The 20,815-nt window shown below is 42.1% G+C and overlaps 6 protein-coding genes across 6 annotated transcripts; 3 read left to right on the forward strand and 3 right to left on the reverse strand.

Annotated features, from left to right (window-relative positions):
* Positions 1–42: 42 nt before the first annotated feature.
* Positions 43–2,637, forward strand: EAE97_011075 (uncharacterized protein; the record flags this gene model as incomplete). The annotated part of the gene is made up of 6 exons (XM_038881590.1): positions 43–123; positions 188–244; positions 298–389; positions 442–1,064; positions 1,117–1,736; positions 1,792–2,637. 6 exons carry the CDS (start codon positions 43–45, stop codon positions 2,635–2,637), a joined length of 2,319 nt encoding a protein of 772 aa, XP_038727517.1.
* Positions 2,638–3,816: 1,179 nt separating this feature from the next.
* Positions 3,817–6,735, reverse strand: EAE97_011076 (uncharacterized protein; the record flags this gene model as incomplete). Its single annotated transcript, XM_038881591.1, has 7 exons — positions 3,817–4,727; positions 4,825–5,550; positions 5,599–5,789; positions 5,840–5,874; positions 5,925–6,036; positions 6,084–6,506; positions 6,592–6,735. 7 exons carry the CDS (start codon positions 6,733–6,735, stop codon positions 4,082–4,084), a joined length of 2,277 nt encoding a protein of 758 aa, XP_038727518.1. The 3' UTR covers positions 3,817–4,081.
* A 1,327-nt stretch (positions 6,736–8,062) lies between these two features.
* Positions 8,063–9,719, forward strand: EAE97_011077 (uncharacterized protein). Its single transcript, XM_038881592.1, has 2 exons — positions 8,063–9,289; positions 9,344–9,719. Exons 1-2 carry the CDS (start codon positions 8,725–8,727, stop codon positions 9,649–9,651), a joined length of 873 nt encoding a protein of 290 aa, XP_038727519.1. The 5' UTR covers positions 8,063–8,724; the 3' UTR covers positions 9,652–9,719.
* A 1,919-nt stretch (positions 9,720–11,638) lies between these two features.
* Positions 11,639–15,526, reverse strand: EAE97_011078 (uncharacterized protein; the record flags this gene model as incomplete). The annotated part of the gene is made up of 7 exons (XM_038881593.1): positions 11,639–12,216; positions 12,306–13,548; positions 14,089–14,606; positions 14,653–14,842; positions 14,954–15,091; positions 15,167–15,412; positions 15,473–15,526. 7 exons carry the CDS (start codon positions 15,524–15,526, stop codon positions 11,639–11,641), a joined length of 2,967 nt encoding a protein of 988 aa, XP_038727520.1.
* A 1,992-nt stretch (positions 15,527–17,518) lies between these two features.
* Positions 17,519–18,169, forward strand: EAE97_011079 (uncharacterized protein; the record flags this gene model as incomplete). Its single annotated transcript, XM_038881594.1, has 2 exons — positions 17,519–18,100; positions 18,164–18,169. The coding sequence occupies 2 exons, from the start codon at positions 17,519–17,521 to the stop codon at positions 18,167–18,169; spliced, it is 588 nt and encodes a 195-aa protein (XP_038727521.1).
* A 771-nt stretch (positions 18,170–18,940) lies between these two features.
* On the reverse strand, positions 18,941–20,689 carry EAE97_011080 (uncharacterized protein; the record flags this gene model as incomplete). Its single annotated transcript, XM_038881595.1, has 4 exons — positions 18,941–19,837; positions 19,894–20,357; positions 20,406–20,556; positions 20,606–20,689. The coding sequence occupies 4 exons, from the start codon at positions 20,687–20,689 to the stop codon at positions 18,941–18,943; spliced, it is 1,596 nt and encodes a 531-aa protein (XP_038727522.1).
* Between the last annotated feature and the right edge of the window lie 126 nt (positions 20,690–20,815).

A 20,815-nucleotide genomic window follows, 5' to 3' on the forward strand; every position in this document is an offset into this window, starting at 1 on the left:
TCCATTCAGTTTCTTACTTCAATCGATATTATTTTGTTCATCATGAAGACTTCTAAACTGCTAGGGACCATTGGAATCACTGGTGTTGTTGCACATGAATTCCCAGACTGTGTTAACGGTCCTGTTAGTACCGAATTCCAACAAATTTAATTCTGTAATGTGCTTCTACTTACAAATGACGAACTAGCTGGCCAATAATACAGTGTGTGATATGACTTCAGATCCATACACAAGAGCTGCAGCGGTAAGTAGAAGTCATGAATGTCTCTCAGATCTCGTCATTTTGACATCTCTTAGCTGATATCATTATTTACCTTCGCCGAAAAAGTCAACAATACGGGGAACACAAGCCCTGGAGTTCCAAGGATAGGGCTTCCATCATACGAATGGTATGTCTTTTTAAGGCTTTCTCTATTATCCTGCTAAAATACATTTAAATAGGTGGAATGAAGCACTTCATGGCGTCGCTCGTAGTCCTGGGGCCACTTTTGCAGCTGCTGGTTCCAATTTCTCTTACTCGACGTCGTTTCCTCAACCAATCCTGATGGGAGCTACATTTGACGATGATTTGATTCACAAAGTAGCCACTCAGGTCTCTACAGAAGCAAGAGCTTTCAACAATGCTAATAGATTTGGCCTTAACTTTTGGACTCCTAATATCAACCCCTACAAAGATCCCCGATGGGGTCGTGGTCAGGAAACTCCTGGCGAAGATCCATTTCATACTTCCAGCTATGTGAATGCTCTCATAACTGGACTTCAAGGTGGACTCGATGATCTACCTTACAAGAAAGGAGTAGCAACTTGTAAACATTTTGCAGGTTATGATCTTGAGGAAAGTGATGGAGTTATAAGATATGGATTTGATGCTATTATCAAATCTCAGGATCTCAGAGATTATTATTTGCTCCCCTTTCAGCAATGTGCCAGAGATTCAAATGTTCAAAGCGTCATGTGTAGTTACAACGCAGTAAATGGGGTTCCCACATGTGCGGATGATTGGTTGTTGCAGACACTTCTGCGGGAACACTGGGGGTGGACGGAAGAGGATCAATGGGTAATTGGTATGTCAAACTCTTGTTTCTCCAAGAAGTGCAGAAATGCTAACCAGATTAGGCGACTGTGGTGCCCTCCAATTTATCTGGGATTCTCACAATTACACAATAGCTCCCGAGCAATCAGCCGCAGATGCACTAAATGCAGGGACCGATCTCGATTGTGGTTCCTTCTGGCCAACCTACTTGGAATCAGCATATGAACAAGGTCTCTACAATATATCGACACTTGACAGATCCCTCACTCGTCGCTATGCGTCGCTAGTTCGACTCGGATACTTTGATCCACCATCTATTCAGCCATATCGCCAAATTAGCTGGGATGACGTTTCCACTCCCGCCGCTCAACAACTCGCACTGCAGGCAGCGGAAGATGGAATTGTTCTGCTCAAGAATGACGGACTGCTTCCACTAAAGTCAAATATCACAAATGTAGTATTGATTGGGCCATTGGCTAATGCCACGAAACAAATGCAGGGGAATTACTATGGTAATGCTCCGTACTTACGTTCTCCTTTAATTGCAGCACAGAATGCAGGATTCAAAGTTACGTATGTACAAGGTGCAGATATCGATTCTCAAAATACGACAGAGTTCTCAGCAGCTTTGTCTGCCGCACAAAGTGCTGATCTCGTCATATATGTTGGTGGAATAGATAATTCCATTGAGGCAGAAGAGCTTGTATGTGCCACAGAAATTATAGATGGCTTCATTTAACTAACATTATTGGTGATAGGATCGAACATACATCTCCTGGCCTTCAACTCAACTATCTCTAATCAATCAGCTCGCCAACCTTTCTACTCCTCTCATCATCTCCCAAATGGGCTGCATGGTAGACTCCTCCTCCATCCTCTCAAATCCTGGAGTAAATGCACTACTTTGGGCCGGCTACCCTGGTCAAGATGGTGGAACCGCTATCTTCAACATCCTCACCGGAAAGACAGCACCAGCAGGTCGATTACCCATTACCCAATATCCCAGCAACTACGTGGATCAAGTCAAGATGACCGATATGAATCTACAACCCAGCAGATTCAATCCCGGAAGAACTTACAAATGGTACGCCGGAACTCCCGCTATAGAATACGGATATGGATTGCAGTATACGACATTTGACGTCAAGATTACTCCCCCTTCGTCTAAGAATACTTTTGAAATTTCCAAATTACTCGCAAATGCATCGAATTATAAAGATCTAACACCTTTCCTCACAATCCCCATCACCGTCTCTAACACAGGTACCACAACCTCAGATTATGTGGCTCTTTTCTTCTTGAATGGAACCTTCGGACCAGCACCATACCCCAAGAAATCATTGGTCGCGTATAGAAGGCTTCACGATATTACTGGAGGTGCGGATGCAACTGCGGAAGTAAGTTTGAATCTTGCCAGCTTGGCAAGGGGAGATTGGAATGGAGATTTGATTTTGTATCCAGGTGATTACAAAGTCGTAGTTGATATTGATAGCAAGGATGAGTGGAGTTTCACCTTGACAGGTGAGGAGGCACTTTTGGATAGTTGGCCTGAGAAGAAGGAAAGTATCAAGGTGCAAGATATGGGTGCTAAGGTGGAGTTATGATATGCTACAATGGAGAAGGAGGCTGAAGAGCGCTGAGTCCATAGAGTGTGGTGTCAAGGGATCTACATAACTACGATATGAGCCTATGACAGCAAGGTACAGACCTTTGGCCTTATAAGAGGACCAAATTGTTATTCTGTCACGGAATTCACGGTCCTGTGCAACAACACGTGATTCAACAAGGCACTCCTTAGAATTGCCTACTCCATGATCACCATATCAACTCTTATCCCATTTCATTTGTGAACCCTAATACCTAATTAGGCGATTCCATCGCCCAATCAAGGTATATAAGGTAGGTATGATCCTTATGATCATACCTCAAGTCAATCTAGTTTATTATCACTATACATACCTATTATATGATCAGAGTGACCAATCGACATAGCTATCCCTCCGTGATATATTCTTATAGTTTTAACGACTCACTCATTTAAATTTTTTATATGATTCTAAAGATAGTATAATAAAAGATTTTGATGCCCATACAATTTATCTTTGCCAAAAATTCTTATTCCTATAACGTGGTTTATCAGTATGTGGGCTATATTATTATATGGGCTATTTTCTTTTATATACAAAATTTGTTTGTGTGTAACCGTGTATTTTCTTTATTTAATAATATAATTTTATAAATTTTGAAATTTTGAAATTTAATTATATAATTATTATAAAAATTTAATTTTTTATTAGAAATTTGAATTATTATAATAATTATTAAAAAAATGATTTTTTTGTAACAAAAATTGTAATAATTTCCATTTTTTTTATAATATAATAAGAATATTTATATAAAAGCTAGATTTCTAAAAAACTTATTTTTTAGTATTATTTAATATTCTTTTTTTTATAAAAATAATAATTAATTATTAAAATACGAATATTAAAAAAGATCAAATTTTGGTGTATTTTCAAGTGGCCCACATAATGATATAGCCCGCATGCTGATAAACCACGTTATCTATAAAGCCAATACGGATAAATACTTTGCAGAAATATATACATCAGGTCCAAAATATTAGTAAACCGGATGAATCGAATGAATTGAAATGTTTTAATCATTCAGAGTGTTTTCATATCTTTCCAAAAAAAAAGCACAATATTTCAATATGTGAATCGTTAACATTTGGGTTATTATCATAAATCCTAATTCATACATATCTAAAACTACCGCGAATACATACTTCACAGAAGTATGTAAGATTACACCCACTAATTCCTATGTTCATACTATGTATATGCGTAAGTCTCCGTGTCCTTTCGCGTGTATGTAGGCACCACGGAATATCCCCACCCATAAATGTACAATTCTCTGGAATTTGGAAACAAACCCTAACGCCCTATTCATAATCGTATATCGTAAGAATCATAATTGAAGCAATATACTGCTCCTCGTAATCTCTACCCGAGAGCTTTACCCCTCAACCGCTCACACTACTTTTGCTTAACCAGAAGCGCAAGCAGTAGGAGGGCAATACCCATGATTACAAGAGAAACTGCAAAGACCCAAATAACTATCATCCTCACCAGGCAATGGTCTTCCCGGTGGACTATCGGCTGGAGGTGCTTGAATAGGTGCATCTGCATACTTCGTACACGTGCATGGCCCTGGAGGACAATAAGAATACATGCAACTGAATTCACATAGACCGAGATAGTTTCCGGGACCAGTTCCTTCGACACAGTATTTGATTCCGGTTGGGACTGATGGTGGTGCGCTCGTCTTGATTGTGGTGGTGGAGCTGGAAACGGTGGAAGTTATAATTGTTGTAGGGGCTGGTACAGGAGCGGGGGATACGATAGGAGAGCCGTCCTTGTTGTAAGTACAAGCTGTAGGAGGACAATAACCGTGGTTACAAGTGAAATCACACAAACCAGCGTAGGCCGAAGGATCTTCGCCTGCGAGAGGATAACCAGGTGTGTTGGTGACTGGAGGAGCGGCAACGCCAACTGCAGCGTAGCTGGTACATTTACATGGAGATGGACAGTAACCGAAATTGCATGAGAATTGACATAAGCCGATGAAATTTTCAGCTCCGATTCCTGCGACGCATGTCCCGGATGGTACAGATGAGGTCGTAGAGCTTGTGCTGTTGTGTTTGTGTTAGATATCGAGGACCAATAAGAAAAATAGCAAGGAAAACAGTAAGGAAAACAGTAAGGACAACAGTAAGGAAAAACACTTACGTAGTTGTGGAAGGCTTAGTAGTGGTAGGTGGAGTCGTGACTGGTGGGGTAGTAGTTGGTGGTGTCGTAGTTGGTGGCGTGGTAGTCGAAGGCTTGGTTGTAGTAGGTGGAACAGGAGTTCCTCCTCCAGGTGGTGTAATTGTTGGCCTGATGAAACCAGTTGGTAATGATGGTGTTGCGCTACATGTACTAACATGAAGTCCAGCTGTCAAAGATGCCAAGCCATCGTGAAGCAGTGGACCAGCTGCACTGTCTGGTACAGTTCCGACATATGCGTTGAAGTTATAAATACCACAAATGCAAACATTTGTGACGTCATGACGACTAACAGATTCCAACACAATCTCAGTACCACGTTGAAGGAAGAATTGTTGCTTGCCGACTTGCATATCAACTTGGTACGCTGAAGCACCAGCTGGTGCATTGAACTGTTGAACATTATCTCCGGACATCACTGTAACAATTCCTGGCTCTGTAAGCATCGCAACGACAAATACCGAGTCTTGCATGTCTTCCCAACCGTTTGGTCGACCCTGAAAGTAGTTTCCACTAGCATTATTAGCAGGTACCATCGTGGTATCTGTAGCATCGCAATCAAGAGTTCGTAGATTGGGTCGATACCAATAAATAAGTTGGTCGGAGGTGATATACTTGTTTGGAGAAGAATCACCCGCGTGGTATGCAGCAATATATGGTTTAGCCATATCTAACCAACCATCATGAGGCCTTAAAGTGTCAGTACTTATTTTTCTCAAAACAGAGAATTGTACTTACATATCATTGACCCATTTTGAATTTCCATCGTCAAAATGTAATGAATCCAAGGGACCAATGTAGTGGGACTCGCCATAGTCATTCCAAGTTACAATCTCGATAAACTGGGGCCCGAGGGTTAGAATTTCGTTCCAACGATTAAACCACAAGAGATCGGATGGGAAAATCCAGTTCTTGCTGTAAGGTACTTCCTTCGGAGCTGTTAGTATTGTAATTTATCTCATCAATAAGGAAAACTCACTGGTCCGAAATGAGTGCTGAACCACGGAGAAACCGCTAGTAGTAATGTTAGCTCCCATCTCTCAAATCAGACTGTCTATACATACGTGCGATGTAAGGCTTTCCAGCTAGTGCTTCAATATAGGCGGCATCACCGGCTTCGACAGTGACATTATGAGTAGGAGTAGGTGCCTTGTTATTTCCATCATTGGGCCATCCCTAAGATAAGTTAGATTTGCTTTGCATGAGAGAGGCTGAGTACTCACCAGCCAATTTAAGGCGCCGTCAATAGTGCCGAAGTTGGTTCCCATCTCTGGATGGAAATTGGGTGCGAAGAAAATTGGAATACCCGCTCCAGCTCTTAGCGCAGCAATATCAAGCTGATCACCAGCAAACGAGGAAGCAAATGCCTTGCCCTCAAAGAAAAGCTGCGCTGGTAGAGCTGCGTATTTTGCAATCATTTGTCCAATCTGTGTTGCTTGACTTGATGGATTCCACCAGTTAAAGTCAAAGGAAATAAAAACCTTCATTCCATTATTTGCGGCAGATTGATATGCAAAGGCGAGTTGAGTATCCGTATATGGGTCGACTCCGATATTGAGAGCAAAGGCATCGATACCGAGGGCCTTGGCACGCTGCATATCCGAGTCGTAATCTTGAGGACCTACACGTTCACCTACAATACCAATCTAAATTGTATGTTAGTAAAGCAATAAGATAAGTGGTACTGTACAACTAAGAGGAGATCTTGAAGTTACTTCAATCTCTACTTACCATGAAGTGACAGAAGACAAGTCTGCCATTAGACGGCTCTTTTGGCTCGAGAGAACATGCATGGTGAGATGTTGGAGCTGCAATAGCAAAAGTTGTAGCGAATATCAGCAAAATCGCCTTCCAGAAAAGACTGGCCGAGACCATCGTGTTTCTCAGTACTGTTAAAAGTATTCTGAGTAGATTTATAAAAAGTCGTGATATGGTGATTGACTTTGCTTGTTAGAAAGGTATGTTATGGGTGGAATGGTTGTATAATTGAATGATGAGAAGGACAAAAGCAGGTCCTTTTGTAATTCAAATGTTTTCTCGCATAATGACCGAATCTAAATTAACCGACATGGTAACTTCTCGGTGTTTGTAGAGGTGGCCACGAGAGCACAGAAAGTTATTCACTATCATATTGAATTGACACGCTAAAGATAGATAAATCAGACGCTCCACCACCATTAGGTGAACTGATATGGTCATGAATTCTGTGTAGCGCTGTGAATAATCGAATGAATAACTAATAGCACGCGACTTCCTATATTTCGCCCTATAATAATGTACTAAATGGCGAAGAAGAAAGACTACATCGTAATCTTTGGCGTTTTAGTCGATGTTAAACTTTGAGAATTCCAAACGCGCGTTTCCAGCACCGAGTTCTAGAATGCCACGGACTTCCAAACAGAGCAGATGTTACATGAAATCGTAATAACTGGGAAATTATGGACTGGAAGACAGAAGACGTATCATGCGTACCTACCTCGAGCACTCAATGGTACGGCTAGAACACAATTTGAGGTGGCTTTAAACTTCTTCTGTTAGCTAAGCGATCGGAGAATTCTGTACATGAGGTCCCAGTCTCACGGGAAATAGACTCCGGGTAGCCACACCGTCAGCTTGTCGATATCAACATTAACCTTTGCACCTACATAAATAAGGGTGCACTGAACAAGTTCATCACGCATCCCAACCTGAAATGATGTGGCTCCTTTGTATGGCCACATATCACCCCTGGTGAGATTCCCGCTGGGGAACGCGCTTCCAAGATTGTGGGGTATGAAACACAGTGTTTGTATGGGGAAATCATTCACAACATAATGTGATAGCTTGTCGAGTTGTATTCTTCGATACATATCGCCAACAAGGTCATCGGGCTGAAGCAAGTCATCGAGGTAATGTTTTGACAAGAGAATGATGTCTCTGATGATCACAAGCTCAATTTTCACGGGCCGATTTAAAGTTTGAATCAGACTTCGGCAACACTTCAAACTGAGATTATCGGAGACATCATAGAATTTCGAATCGTATTTAAATCACGGTGGCTGCATCGAGTGTACTACAGTTCGACGACAAGCACACAAAATATCACCGATGAAGCTTGCTTTGTTGCATTTGCCGGGAGGCAGTGAAAAGCATAACATCGGGACCGGCGAATCAAAAGTTCCGAAAAGACGCCTAGACCGTCGGCCATTTCAAATTTGTCTCTCACCTGATCACGTGTAGAGATGATATCTTGTGACCTTTGGAGCACTTATCTTCACCAAGTGTATCCTCCCTTCGATAAGTATCAGCACTTATGCAACTCTGAATATCGGTAGCTTTATTTTTCTCCATCAAGTACTGGAATGTAGCCAGATACCCGAGGTACTTCAGGTTGTTGTATTTATTCTCAGTGAACAAGCCTCAGTCATGTGTGTAATCGTGATGACTACTGTCCTGAACGTGCGCGGCAAGAGAGCAGCTCCGCATGATTCAATTTCAAATCAGGATAAGCTTGGCGAGTCCCGATGTAGTAAGATCTCGGGCCGGATTCAAGAATACGAGTGCCGATCATTGTATGAGCAAGACGTTTAGCCACGTAGGGTCGCATATCTCAGGTACATGAGGATGTTGATCCAAGCAACTTCTACTTCAAGTAGTCGAAGCTTACTCTGACTTGATTGCAATTCAGTCAGCAAACCCTACGGACTAGACAGCCGTCTTGGCTGTACTGAGCCTCATTTGACTTGATGTCGGTTAGGGACTGAATAACGTCATTTCCATGCAATGCTCACAATCTTGGTATGACATGAGATGGAGATCACTGTTGATATACTTAAAATATGAAGTTGTTATGGAAAATTTTATATTTCGCCAGCAACATTCACGATGTATTCATATTTACCATTTATAACCGCACTCCTTGTGCCTTTCATTTCTGCTCAATCCGATTCTGTAGCTAGCAGCGGAACTGGGCCGGGCCCCTCACAAAATGGCTCCTACTTCGAACAATACAACCAACAACCCAACGCTACTGGCAGTGGCCATTTAGTGGGCGCTAATACATCCGAAATCCCACTGTTCCTATCATTTGTCAACTGGGATACACAAATTAATGTCACCGAAGTCCCGTGGACTGGCAATCAAACAGTAACGAACACGGTGATATCACTCAGCGCCTCAGACAATGATTTCCCCGCAAATTTCTCATGGGATACTTGCGTGGTTCTCTTCACAAATGTACCCAGGAATGTGACGGTGAAAGGTCAAGATGATACCGGAGACTGCACAGCCTTGTATTCCGACGATTGTATAAGTAATTTTACGGTTGCGATTCAAGATGCGAGAACAAAGGCTACCTCGAGAAATTCCACAGGTGTTTGTGGGGGTATGTCATTCAATGATATACCAAGCCAGTGTGCAGGGTCAATACTTCTTGGGTCTGTTGCTCAAAGTATGTCTCACTGCCATGCTCAAATCATCAATGGAAGCTAATAAACTTGTACAGACATCACATCAAATCAAACTGATGGTTCAGCTTGGATGTATGAATCCAGTGATCCCCATGATTCGACCAACTTGACCTTTTACGAGGAAGCAGTTACGAAAATTTGGCCAATGATGCTGATTCAAAGTCCGAGCGCTGATGCCAATGGAGGGGCGGGGTTCACGCATGCTGAATTAAGTTGTCTGAGGGCGGAGAATGTTACTAGTGGAAGCAAGGAGGTTGATGGTGTTCCTGGGGCCGGAAATAGATTGGCTCTTGGTGGATGGGCATTATTGCTCGTGACAGGCGCTATGGGGCTTTTGATGTAAGCAGCAGCGGATCATAAGTAAATCATAATAAATTTCAAGCTTTATAAATAACTTCAGCCACGACGGGGTCGGTTAAGAGAATAGTGGGTCTCTCCTAGCCTAATTCTCGCCACAAAATCTGTTTTAAGTGAACAATATTGTCTAGGTCCCGCACACAACATTTGCCCAGGAGCACCTCTGCAATATATTCTACAATTCTCTCGCATCGCGACAAACACCACAAACGTGTAGTTTGGATGAAGCAGCGGTAGTCTTCATCCTTGCGTTAATTCTAGCATCATGCGCATGATTTTTCTTGCCCTGGCTAAGACCAGAACAATTCCTCTCTCTCGGCTTTCTCCTCGATTCGGAAGTACCGAGCTTGCATGAGAAAGGTTTTGGCGGTATATGCATCATCTATAACCCAAGTGAGAAGTATCTAGACTTTGAAACAAGAGATATTAGCTTTGAATGACTTCACTCATCATTTCTTAGATTTTGATTGTTTTCTGGAAAGGGAAGAAAGAATTAGGAACGATTATTCACTGCGTCTAAGAAAAAACTACATTTTTCATTCCTTGTTTGTAAATACAATTCAACAAAAACTTTCACTCTTATAGCAAGGCTATATTTTTGCCTGGGCTCAGATGCACATGTGAATAATTCACATTCCTTCTTCCCAATTTACTACTCTGAATTGACCTACTTACAATAGAATATTATCTTCTCAAAACATCGAATGTTCCCAAGCAGATTTGAAACTCCATATAATACAAAAAAATCCCCCTTTCGGGCTTTTCACATCATAGGTGAGCTTTACAAATCGTTGCAGCAAGAAATGGGCTGGGAATAACCATTAGCGAATGCCAGAAATCGAATCTAGTGTGATAAAAGCTTAAGGAATAATCATAATTCTATGTCGATATTTAGGAAATGATGTGACATCAATTGGTTTTCGATATATGAGAAACCCGTCTCCAATCAAGTGCCAGTCTGATAGGAATTATTGATTGTGCTTTTTTCCGATATTCAATTAGTTCACTGCAGGATTCTCTTGTATATCCTCATTCTTCTACATGATCCCTGAATATAACATGTCATAGTCCATGTACTGATTTCTTCTGGGGTCCACGGATATTCATCCACGTTGTTAAACATAAAATCCTTTCTCCACGCTACAACGAGATTCGAAACAAACATTCTTTTTTCGCAGTATCGATAGTTTTTTCTCGTTGTAGAAGACTATGCGACACGCAGTTCTATTTTGTGATTCAAAGTTTGACTTGCAGTACCTACTCACCAAATCACATCAACGATTTTCATGATCTAACTCATCATTTCTCGAATATATACATACAATCTACGCACTACTACGATAATGTAGGTTAATTACTGAGTAGGAAAAGTATCAATTTTTACTTCTGGTCAGATACTGTCTGCAACTGTCATTGTAGTACGCTCATAATATATTTCTGCTCGTCTCACAAATAGTCTGCAAAAACAATACATACCTACTATTTATAAGCGAGACGTAAATTATGCCCTTGCCCCGCCATCGGGTCAGTGACGGCACGTACATACCTCGCATATTCAACCATAAACCCGATTGAATATTATTTAGATACTATATTCTACAAAGTGATAACATTCCCAGAGAATAATCATTTTGAAAATATTTCGCGGCATTGTCTTCTTGCTTTAGTATATTGGAAGAACAAAGGAAACCCAGTCTAATAAAACAGATACTGCCACATAAGAAGTCGGACCACACAAACTTAGTTCCAATCGTGATGAATTTTGACCAGGGTAACTTCGAGAAAGAAATTTAAACATACATAAAATTCCAATAGCAAAATATCCACACCAAAATGAAACCCAAACGGGAAAAGCTAGCTTGGACTTGAACAAGATAAAGACAAAATAAAAGGGCCTAAGGAAAAACCAGGGCCCAAAGAAATCGTAAATTGAAAGATGAATTAATCTCCCGAGAATCATGAAAAAGTTCAAACTATTTTTCTAAGCCACAAAGAACCATCGGGTAAATACTAGTATTGCCATCACAGACGACCGGTACTTCGCCCCCATTGTCCTGGCAGGACACGGTCGGCTTACCTGGACAGAATACATCACCCACAGCCGACCGCCCCCCGTCATAGTAGCAACCAGCTCCTGCGCTCTTAGAGGGCAGGGAGAACTTTCCTTCAGGATATGGGATAGAACTTGGAAGAGGATCATGACTTGTGATATTTTGGTCCTGGATAGAAACAAGTCCAGTGGTTTGACATGGGTCCACATGACTTAGATTGATATCCGTCAATTTATTGACGTACATGTACCACAGGTTTCCTGTTGACTTCTTTTTATTGTCGTTTTGATGCCAGAAATTCATTTGAAACATTTTTATCGGAGTAGTGGCTTGAATAGCTGGAGTAGTTGTGGATGGAACATAACTTGATGGAACGGCAATTGTTGAAGAGCGAGTAGGTGCGGCGAAAGAAGTGGTTCGTGGTGACGATGTGGTAGAGCTGGATGTGTTGCCACCGTCACCACTCCTAGATACACTGACTTGACTTGTGCTAGAAAGTACTGAGGATTTTGAAAGCGTATTGGAGACAGAAGAAGTGGGCGAAATATGACTTTGAGAAGAAGAAGTGGTGACAGTCGCGGGGGATGACAGCGGGCTACGTAAACCTCAAGTTTGGAAAGTGGAGCTTCGCTCACTCTCCGATTCGGAGATGAAGCTACTTCTAGAGGATGTGCTACTGAAAGAAGAATCTTCTGTGTTTCTGAATCCTGATTTTGTGCTCTTTGCTGTGTGAGAAACAAGGTTGCATTTTCACTCAATGTACCAGGTTGTAACTTTGGATTCGTTTCTGAGAGAGAAGTACTTGAGAACAAAGTGACAGACACTGTGGCCGTCGAAGATATTCCTGAATATGGAATCTCTGAGAGAGTAGGTATACCAAAAAGCAGACTAGTCGATGTGGATGAGTTTGATAACACGCTTTTAGTGTTTGTCAGAATTGGATTTACTCCAGATAAAGAGGAATATCTTGTGGATTGTATCGCGATATTCGATCTCTGCTGGCTTGATGCTGCTGAGGTGCTCGATATGTGCTGAGCTAGCGATACAGAAGATTTTACAGATGTGTAAGAGCTCGCATGGAAGCTTGTTGGCGCAGAAGCCCAAGCTGCAGCGAGCACAGATTGTATGGAAGATTGGATATTGATGAAGTTACTTGGCACCTGATGTATTTTCCAGCTTCCGCTTTCAGATGTGTTGAATGAGATGGTGGACGAGGTTGTTGCAGTTCCAGAACATGCAGTAACTCTTGAGCATATTGTGCTACAGCTTTGAGTACTACCAGCTGAAACCGCACAGGAAGCTACGCATGAAGATACAGCAGAGGCGCTACAGCTTGAAGATTTTAACGAAGATGATGAAGCGGTGGTCGAAATGGATAATTTTGAAGATGATGTAGAAGTCGTTATGAAAGAAGTGGATGTTGTTAAGCTTTTCTCTTCTTCAAGACTGTCTGGGAATGATTCTTGAGGTGGGTAGATTTCCAGTACTAACCACTCCGGTAAAGGCAGCTTAACCCCTTTTACGATAGGAAATACTAGATGGCAGGCATCATCGAGAACCCCATCCACAAGATCACTCCCAAGGTTAAAAAGAGCGCCAAAAAGGCCACCGTGATGAACTTTTGGAAGGGGCTCACAAGGACCATCGGGAATAGTAACTTTGACAAATGGTATTTCAGTATCATCAGTACCTTTCGGATCAGGATTCTTTACCATTAATGTTGGAAAGACTTTTAGATCGGTGATACTTGGAATGTAAAAGGTTGAGGCTGTGAAAATACCGAGTATGTTTTCAGTGGAACTAGGATGATACCTGTCCCAGGATATAGGTAACTATAATTTTATGAGATCAGTACTGAGCTCCATGGATCACAAAGACGCATAGATCTGTATCTTGAACAAATTTGCTTATATTAAAGGTTGCTGTGGGCTTTGGTGTAATTGAGACCTGGCACCAGATTTTATTCACTTCATCTGTAGCGGTGCATGAAGAAAGTGATGGAGAACTATGTGCTGAAATTACAAGTGTGCTTGATTTGATGACGGTGATGAAGCCTCCAGACTTCGTAAAGGTGGTTGTGAAGTCACTGAAATATCCGCTTGTTGGCATATATGACTTCCCGATAGAGATAATTGCAGATGTGGTGTTAGTAGAAGTAAAATTTTCAAAGGCGTCAGGGTTTATCATGGTCGTTGACGTAGACAGTGTTTTCAGAGTAGAAAATGAAGCTATAGTAGATGCCGGTTGGGTCTGGAAGTTGAATGAAGGCACTGTTGTCTCCGATCGATTATTTGGAAGGACCCTTGTAGCAGTGGCTAGGGCGATCGAAGATGACAAAAACATGGATGATGTAGGCAAGATATGCCACCCACCAGAAGTTTTTGTATTAAGATACCACGAGGACAGTAAAGATGTTGCGCTACAGCCAGTGTTCGGCGGAAAAGTTGAACTTGACGAATTTTTCCATAACGGGGACAACGGTGTGAAGGATGATAGGCCATCACTTGCTGAAGCACTTGAATGAGATGTGACTTGCGAGCCCTGATCTCCTCAGATGGAAGCGGTGTTCCATATAAAGAAGAGTCGTTGATATACGTAGCATTGCTGGTCGTAGTAAGGGGGGTCTTTGAAAGATCAGTAGTAGTCCGTGTCACTTGCCTGTCGAGTCTTCCTTTAAGGAGTTTTCTGAAAGCTGCTGGCCTACTTGAAGCAGAGTCTCGAGTCCTTAGTTTACGGGCGGGTGTCCAGTTAGCAAGACTGACTAACAAATTATTCGCAACACTCCCGTCTAGATTCACAGTCCATCCAATGTCCGACATGCTATCGTCACGATTGATACGATTCCCTTGTGTAAGCTGCTGAGCGCCGATACCAAAATAAGCCCAAGAGTCTAGTGAATGTTATTATGTTGAAATGCTATATTGTTGATTGTTTACCTGAGTTTTTGTATGCCAGATGAGGAGCCCCCCCTTCTGCCGCAGGGCTAGCTAGCTGTTCTATATTTTTCCAGCCGTATGGACCAATATCTAGACCGTGTTCCGCTTTACTTACATCTATGATCTTAGCTGTAGCTGATGTAGATAAAGGAACGAAAGGGTCGACTATCACTGGAACTACGTGGGTAAGCTAATAATGGTCTCCACGTTATTAAAAGTTCTTTCCACGGCGAACCATGATGTGGAGGGGAAAATGTTAGTGAATCTGTGCATTTCTATTTTATGAACTGAAACAGCATACCTCGTGTAGCAATGTTGAACAAAGAAATGCAATCATATCTATTTGTTTTTCGGTGATGCTTGAAAGCTTGTCTGCGAACAAGTAGTACCACTTGACGGGGTTGATATTGGAGTGTGTGCGATATTTGGCTGCCGCTTGCTGTTTCGCAAAAATTAGTTGGTGATCCGCTTCGAGAATGAGCGGTAAATTAACTAAACAAAAATATGTGCTCACCTGCTCAAGATACCAAGGGCACAATTGCATTGTTGAAAATGGTAGACCTGAGGAGCTCACTGACTCGGTCAAAGCAGCTACGGGACCCCTATAGTATACTGCTGTTATTGTGGACAATAAATAATTGTAACACATATTGTAATCTTCTTGTGGCATTTTGTCGTTGCTCATGGGCAAATTTGGGTCACCATTTCTATGATTACCATCCGGCTGCTGTACGAGCCGCTTGAGATCGCAGAATATCAACTAAAATTCGTTTAAATTAGCTCATTATGTGTTTCAAATTTTTTGAAGAGCAAGTCTTACCACATCCTCGGGTCCTAAATCCGTCACACCTGGTGTCGCAGGGTTCGGATTCATGAAATTTCCGCTTGGATCTCGCACAGCATAGTTGTTCAATATATAGTCAAAGCCGTCTTATATAAAGCGTATTGAAACTTGGTTATAGAATCTTGATGACGGAGTAAGTGAAATACTTTTGATGTATTGATAGTTATTGGGCCATTTTTTGGAAAGGGTGGTTCGCACAGGGCCAAATATTCTTCCCGCCAAGTCTCTGCTTTCTGTGTCTGGAAAAGCCCAGACATTATCATGCGGATCATTAGCTACTGGTCCCCCAATAGCAGCTGATGCGAACTCTGCCATTTCCATCGCCGCTGGTATGGCTTCATTAAGCATATAGGTGTACGCTATAGGATGTTAGTCTGGAGGGAAATGCTTTAATACATGCGCGGAAGAGATCTTTACGCTGACAAGATGCGGTATCATAATAAATTCTACCTGAGACTTTCACGATTTGAATCAAGAAGGCAAAAAGCAATCTTGATATGTGATAGTTCGCCATGTTACTTGTGACCGGTTCGAAGTGCAATCTCTCTTCTTGGAGAGAACTGGCAAAGTTGCATTGATAACTTAATAGATGAGTAAACTTGAGATAGAGAAAGAATCGGCGGGCTTTTGTTCTGGGACTTTACAAATCAAGTAACTTTATGGGGTTCGAAGAATTTGAGATTCATATTGAGAAACACGGTTCAGCAGCCAACTTCCTAACCAGAAATCTATATTGTTAACCAACATCTATGTGCTCACTCTTCCTTCCTTTAAAGGAGCATTGTTTGTGTAGACCGTTCACAATGTTATTGAGTCTCAGAATATGGTAGCACGCATATGCAATAGGCATCTCAGGATCTCACTTGAGGGTTGAAGTATACCGAAAAGTCACCAACTCTCCTTCAGTTAGAATACGATGTTGTATATTTGAAAAAGCATTTCTTCCGAGCCCATGAGAGCCCAGTCATACCAGAAGGATCTCAGCACAATGAGTGCTTTGAAAGCAATTGGCTTAATCACTTGATCAGACGTGATAAAATTGTCTCCAACTGTACAATCCTGCAACCGCAGTGACGTCTCCAACTGTCACCAACAAACACGAAGTTGCCCACCTCCCCTACATGTCACCCCCAAAATCCTCCAGTCATTTCCATCAAATTGCCAAGGCGCAAATATGCGTATCATGGACAATCCAACTTGTTCGAGTGAATAAGTGATTTTAATTCATGTCATGGGGGCGAAAACATGATATTTTGCCCCATCCTACCTGTCTACCGGGATGAAACAGGTATTTATGGTGACTTCGCAAATGATTATATATTCATAAGACTTCAACCAAAAGATTTCGATATAGGATGTGACGTTAGCTTAGAAATTTGTTACATATCTCCTTTCAGGTGCTTTGGGCTGCACGCAAGCATACATTCTGTGGTAATTACATTCTGAAATAGATAATATAGAGCTTGATTTCGCCGCAAGGCATACCGCAAGTGTTTTGTTTGAATTCATTTTGAGAGAAATTAGTGGTAGAGCCGTAACTGAAAACAATTATCAGCAACCGAAGGAATTTGAAGAGTAAACATGCCACCCTCAGCCCCGTCAGCTAAGGAGGCCTGGCGGAGCCCAAATGTTGGCTGACTGCAACCCAGCGTCTTTAGAGCCCCTGCAATCCCAGGCGTGATGCGTCTGAAACAGGCATAGCCACCATTGCTTAGTCAACATCGTAAGAGGAATTCTAGTCTTCAATTAAATTTGCCTGATGTGAGTTATTGACGTTCTGTTCCTTCAACATCTGTCTTTTTTTCTATCTACATAGTTCGATGTTCTGCAGTTTTGCAGTGAAATTCATTTTGTATACAGTATAGCTGTACTACATCAACTGAGTGGCGCAAGATCATCATCCATGGGACGGCCTCCACACAGATTTACAATTTATCAAAATACCACATCGCAGCTCCTAGCACCCTGTCCAAAGTTCGGAGGACGCAATAACAGAACTTTCATTAATATTTCTTTTTCAAAATGAACAAAGGCAAAATACTCGGCTTCCACATGCTTCGGGATCTGAATTGGCCGTTTGGTCAGGGCTTCCATGCCTGGGGAAGTTTCTTGGCTACGCTAGTTGTTCTTTTTGTGATACTAGTTTGCCTCAGTCCAGTATTCATTATCATGGCTCTCTCCCGACTCAGGAAGGCCGATTGGAATCCAATGTCACGATACCGTAAAAAGAAAAGAAGGGAGAGATTAGAGCAAGTGGGAAGAGAATGGGAAGAAGGGCGAAAAGCAAGGAATAAGAGACGACTTTTCCCGAATATGCTACAGGGAAGAGAGAGAGAGAATGGACTCATTTGGAATGGTGAAGTGGACAAGCAAGACAAAAGTTCGCTTTACAAACTACCGAGAGAAGTAAGAGATTTGATTTGGAAAGAGGCCACAGGTGAATATTTGGTGCATCTGACTTGGTTGGAGGCGTACAGGAGGTTTGATGTTTCCAGGTGCAAAGGCGAAAATGGGAACTGCATCGGATCAGCTTGTCAGGGAGTGAGAAAAGGGAAGGGTGCGAAAGACATGTGGGGAAATGTGGATTTGCTGAGCTATCTGCTGGTTTGTCGCAAAATATAAGCCCCTCGGTGACCTTTGTATTTACTCAGACTGAACCATTCACAGGTATGAGGAGACAATTCTCATAATATATAGGGAGAACTACTTTCAATTCCGCTCTGTCGTACACATACTTCGATTCTCCCTCACCATCCCCCTTCAACAAATGTTCATGATCCAAAAAGCACAATGGGAACAATTTAGGTAGGTGATACCTTGTTCGATGGTTACATAATCCAGATTACTGAACCTAGCAGAAGCCAACCGTCACCCGATGAAAACGATCTCATGTATCGTAAATTTCCACGATGCAAGGGTGTGGACCATGAATGCTATTGTTTAAGGTGCTGGAAAAAAGAAGACTGGCAGAGACATTACCATGATCCATGTTATTCTTCCGACCAGCCGCTTGATGTTGTATGTTTTGTTTGTTGGCCTGAGAATCCTGCATCGCAATTTTGGTATTGAATAGTAGTCTTAAGGTCAACAGCACAACAATACATTTGGATATGTCATTGAGGACAAGAATTATCCTACGGTCATAAGTGGAAGTGGATTGTTAGTTCGCATCGATCATTTCTTATCAGGGTTGGAAAATGTGAGACGTTGATGAACAAGGCTCACTGACTTCGAATGCCCATGGACGTGCTACGTCTGTATGTTAAGTATCATATTCATCGGGAAATCTTTTGACATGAACTATTGACATGGGCTATTACCAGTAATTCAAAGGCATGTTAAGCTAATGTGATCCATTGAATAAAATCCGCACAGTGACTGAAACGCCAAAATTTAACCATAAAATGCAAGACTGATCCTCCGACCTCCAGGCCCATTCGTCTCTCACTTAGCTCTCGCTCTAAACTCAACATAAGGACCATCCTTCATACTCGTAAAACTATCTTTGAGCTGATATTCCTCTTTCCTTCGTCTGCTAACCTCCATATCTTCGCTTCCCTCTCCGACGGTATATCCCTCCGCCATCCTCATCTCATACATGAAAACGACTCTAGCCAAACTAGTCATGAGCTCAACATATGCTACTCCCTTTCCAATACATCCTCTAGGCCCGATGCTGAAAGGACAGAAAGCGCTTTGAGCGAGTGCTACGGAATCTTTTGTGACCTGCGGTGAAGAAGATGGAATCCAACGTTCAGGGATGAAGGTAAAGGGAGATGGGTAGTACGCCGGGTTGTGGTGAATGGCGTAGTGAGGAGTTCCAACTACATAGCCAGCTGGAATATGGAGGCCATCAATGTCGATACCGCCTGGAAGAACTTCACGGGGAAGAATGCCACCGACAGGTGGCGATAGACGCATTGATTCATCAACGACTGCTCGGAGGTACGCGCAACTATTGAGTGTGGGACTTGAATGGATTTCTTCGACATCAGAGAATGTGGACATGATTTCTTTTGTAAGAATCTCCAATTTATCAGGATTATGAACCAGATAGAAGAAAGCAGCAGAAAGAGCTGTGGAAGTGGTATCAGACCCAGCAATGATGAGTAAATTGCTCTCGCCCCAGAGTTCTGGTGTTGTGAATCCTTGTCCTGTCTCTGCATCGCGAGCATTGAGCAAATAGTAGAAGAAATCCTTTCTGTCAGTATCAAGTCCGATCTTGGTTCTTTCGGCGGCTTGAGCTCTGCTGTATGCCATATACTTCATTCTTTGGGCATAGATCTTACGGAAAAGAATCTTGCTCAAGCCAATGGTCTTGATTATCGGATATGTACCCGTCTGATAAGTTAGTAATTAGTTTGTAGTGTGCCTAGAGACATGGATTTTGTACTTACAATCAAGTGAGTGTGAGCAGCGTTTCCAATGAGATCAATCACGTGACGATTTGAAGCATTTTCCAACATCTCAAATGCTTTACCGAAACAAAGATCGCCCATGACGTCGAACGTCAGGTAGTTACACCAATCGGACATGTTCTGAGCAACGCTCCACCCGCCAGTCGACTTCTCTGCTGATGCTTTTGGTTGACCCAGATTGGTACAGAAAGTTCTGACATTGGCCAAAATATACTTTTCCATAGTCTTAATTGCATTGTCTGAGAACGCATGGGACAGAACTCTTCTTTTTCTGGCATGACTAGCTTTGTCGATGCTGCTGTGAGTGTTGAAAGTATCCTTGGTTGGAGGAAAGACCGAGTAGAATTGGGACTTCTTGACATTCGACTTGTGGCCATAGATAGTTTTCAAAGCCGTGTTGGAATTGATTGAAAGGCTATCAGGTCCATATCGAAACACCGGACCTTGAAAATTAGCATCACCCAGCTCTTTGTACAAATGAAATTGCTTACCATATTTTTCATGGCATCTGTAGAACTCGAGATGCCTGTCGCCTTTCCATGCGTGGTATACTGAGTACCAATCCGTAATCTGAGCCAAGAACGGACCAGGATATTTTGCGAGAGGATGAAATGTCAGACGATAAATCGTGAGAATGGTGAGCTACGATGCGGTCAGCTTGAATTACTTGCATCATGCAAGGGAAACTTACGTATACCGCGGAGATAGCTGTTGCAAATGCTAGAGCCCAAAAAGTTCCGCTTAGGATAAAAGACGTTGATGGAAGTTCCATCATAGCCGCGAATGTGTGTTGCTGTGCAGAATAATGACTTTCAAAGTTGTTGTAATTGTAACTTAAGTATTACTCACATGCAGCTACAGCAATGCTTTCTTTATAGATCACGAGATGTGCTGAATTGGT

This window comes from Botrytis byssoidea, assembly GCF_014898295.1.
Source record: "Botrytis byssoidea strain MUCL 94 chromosome Unknown BBYS_033, whole genome shotgun sequence".
Classification (NCBI taxonomy): domain Eukaryota; kingdom Fungi; phylum Ascomycota; class Leotiomycetes; order Helotiales; family Sclerotiniaceae; genus Botrytis; species Botrytis byssoidea.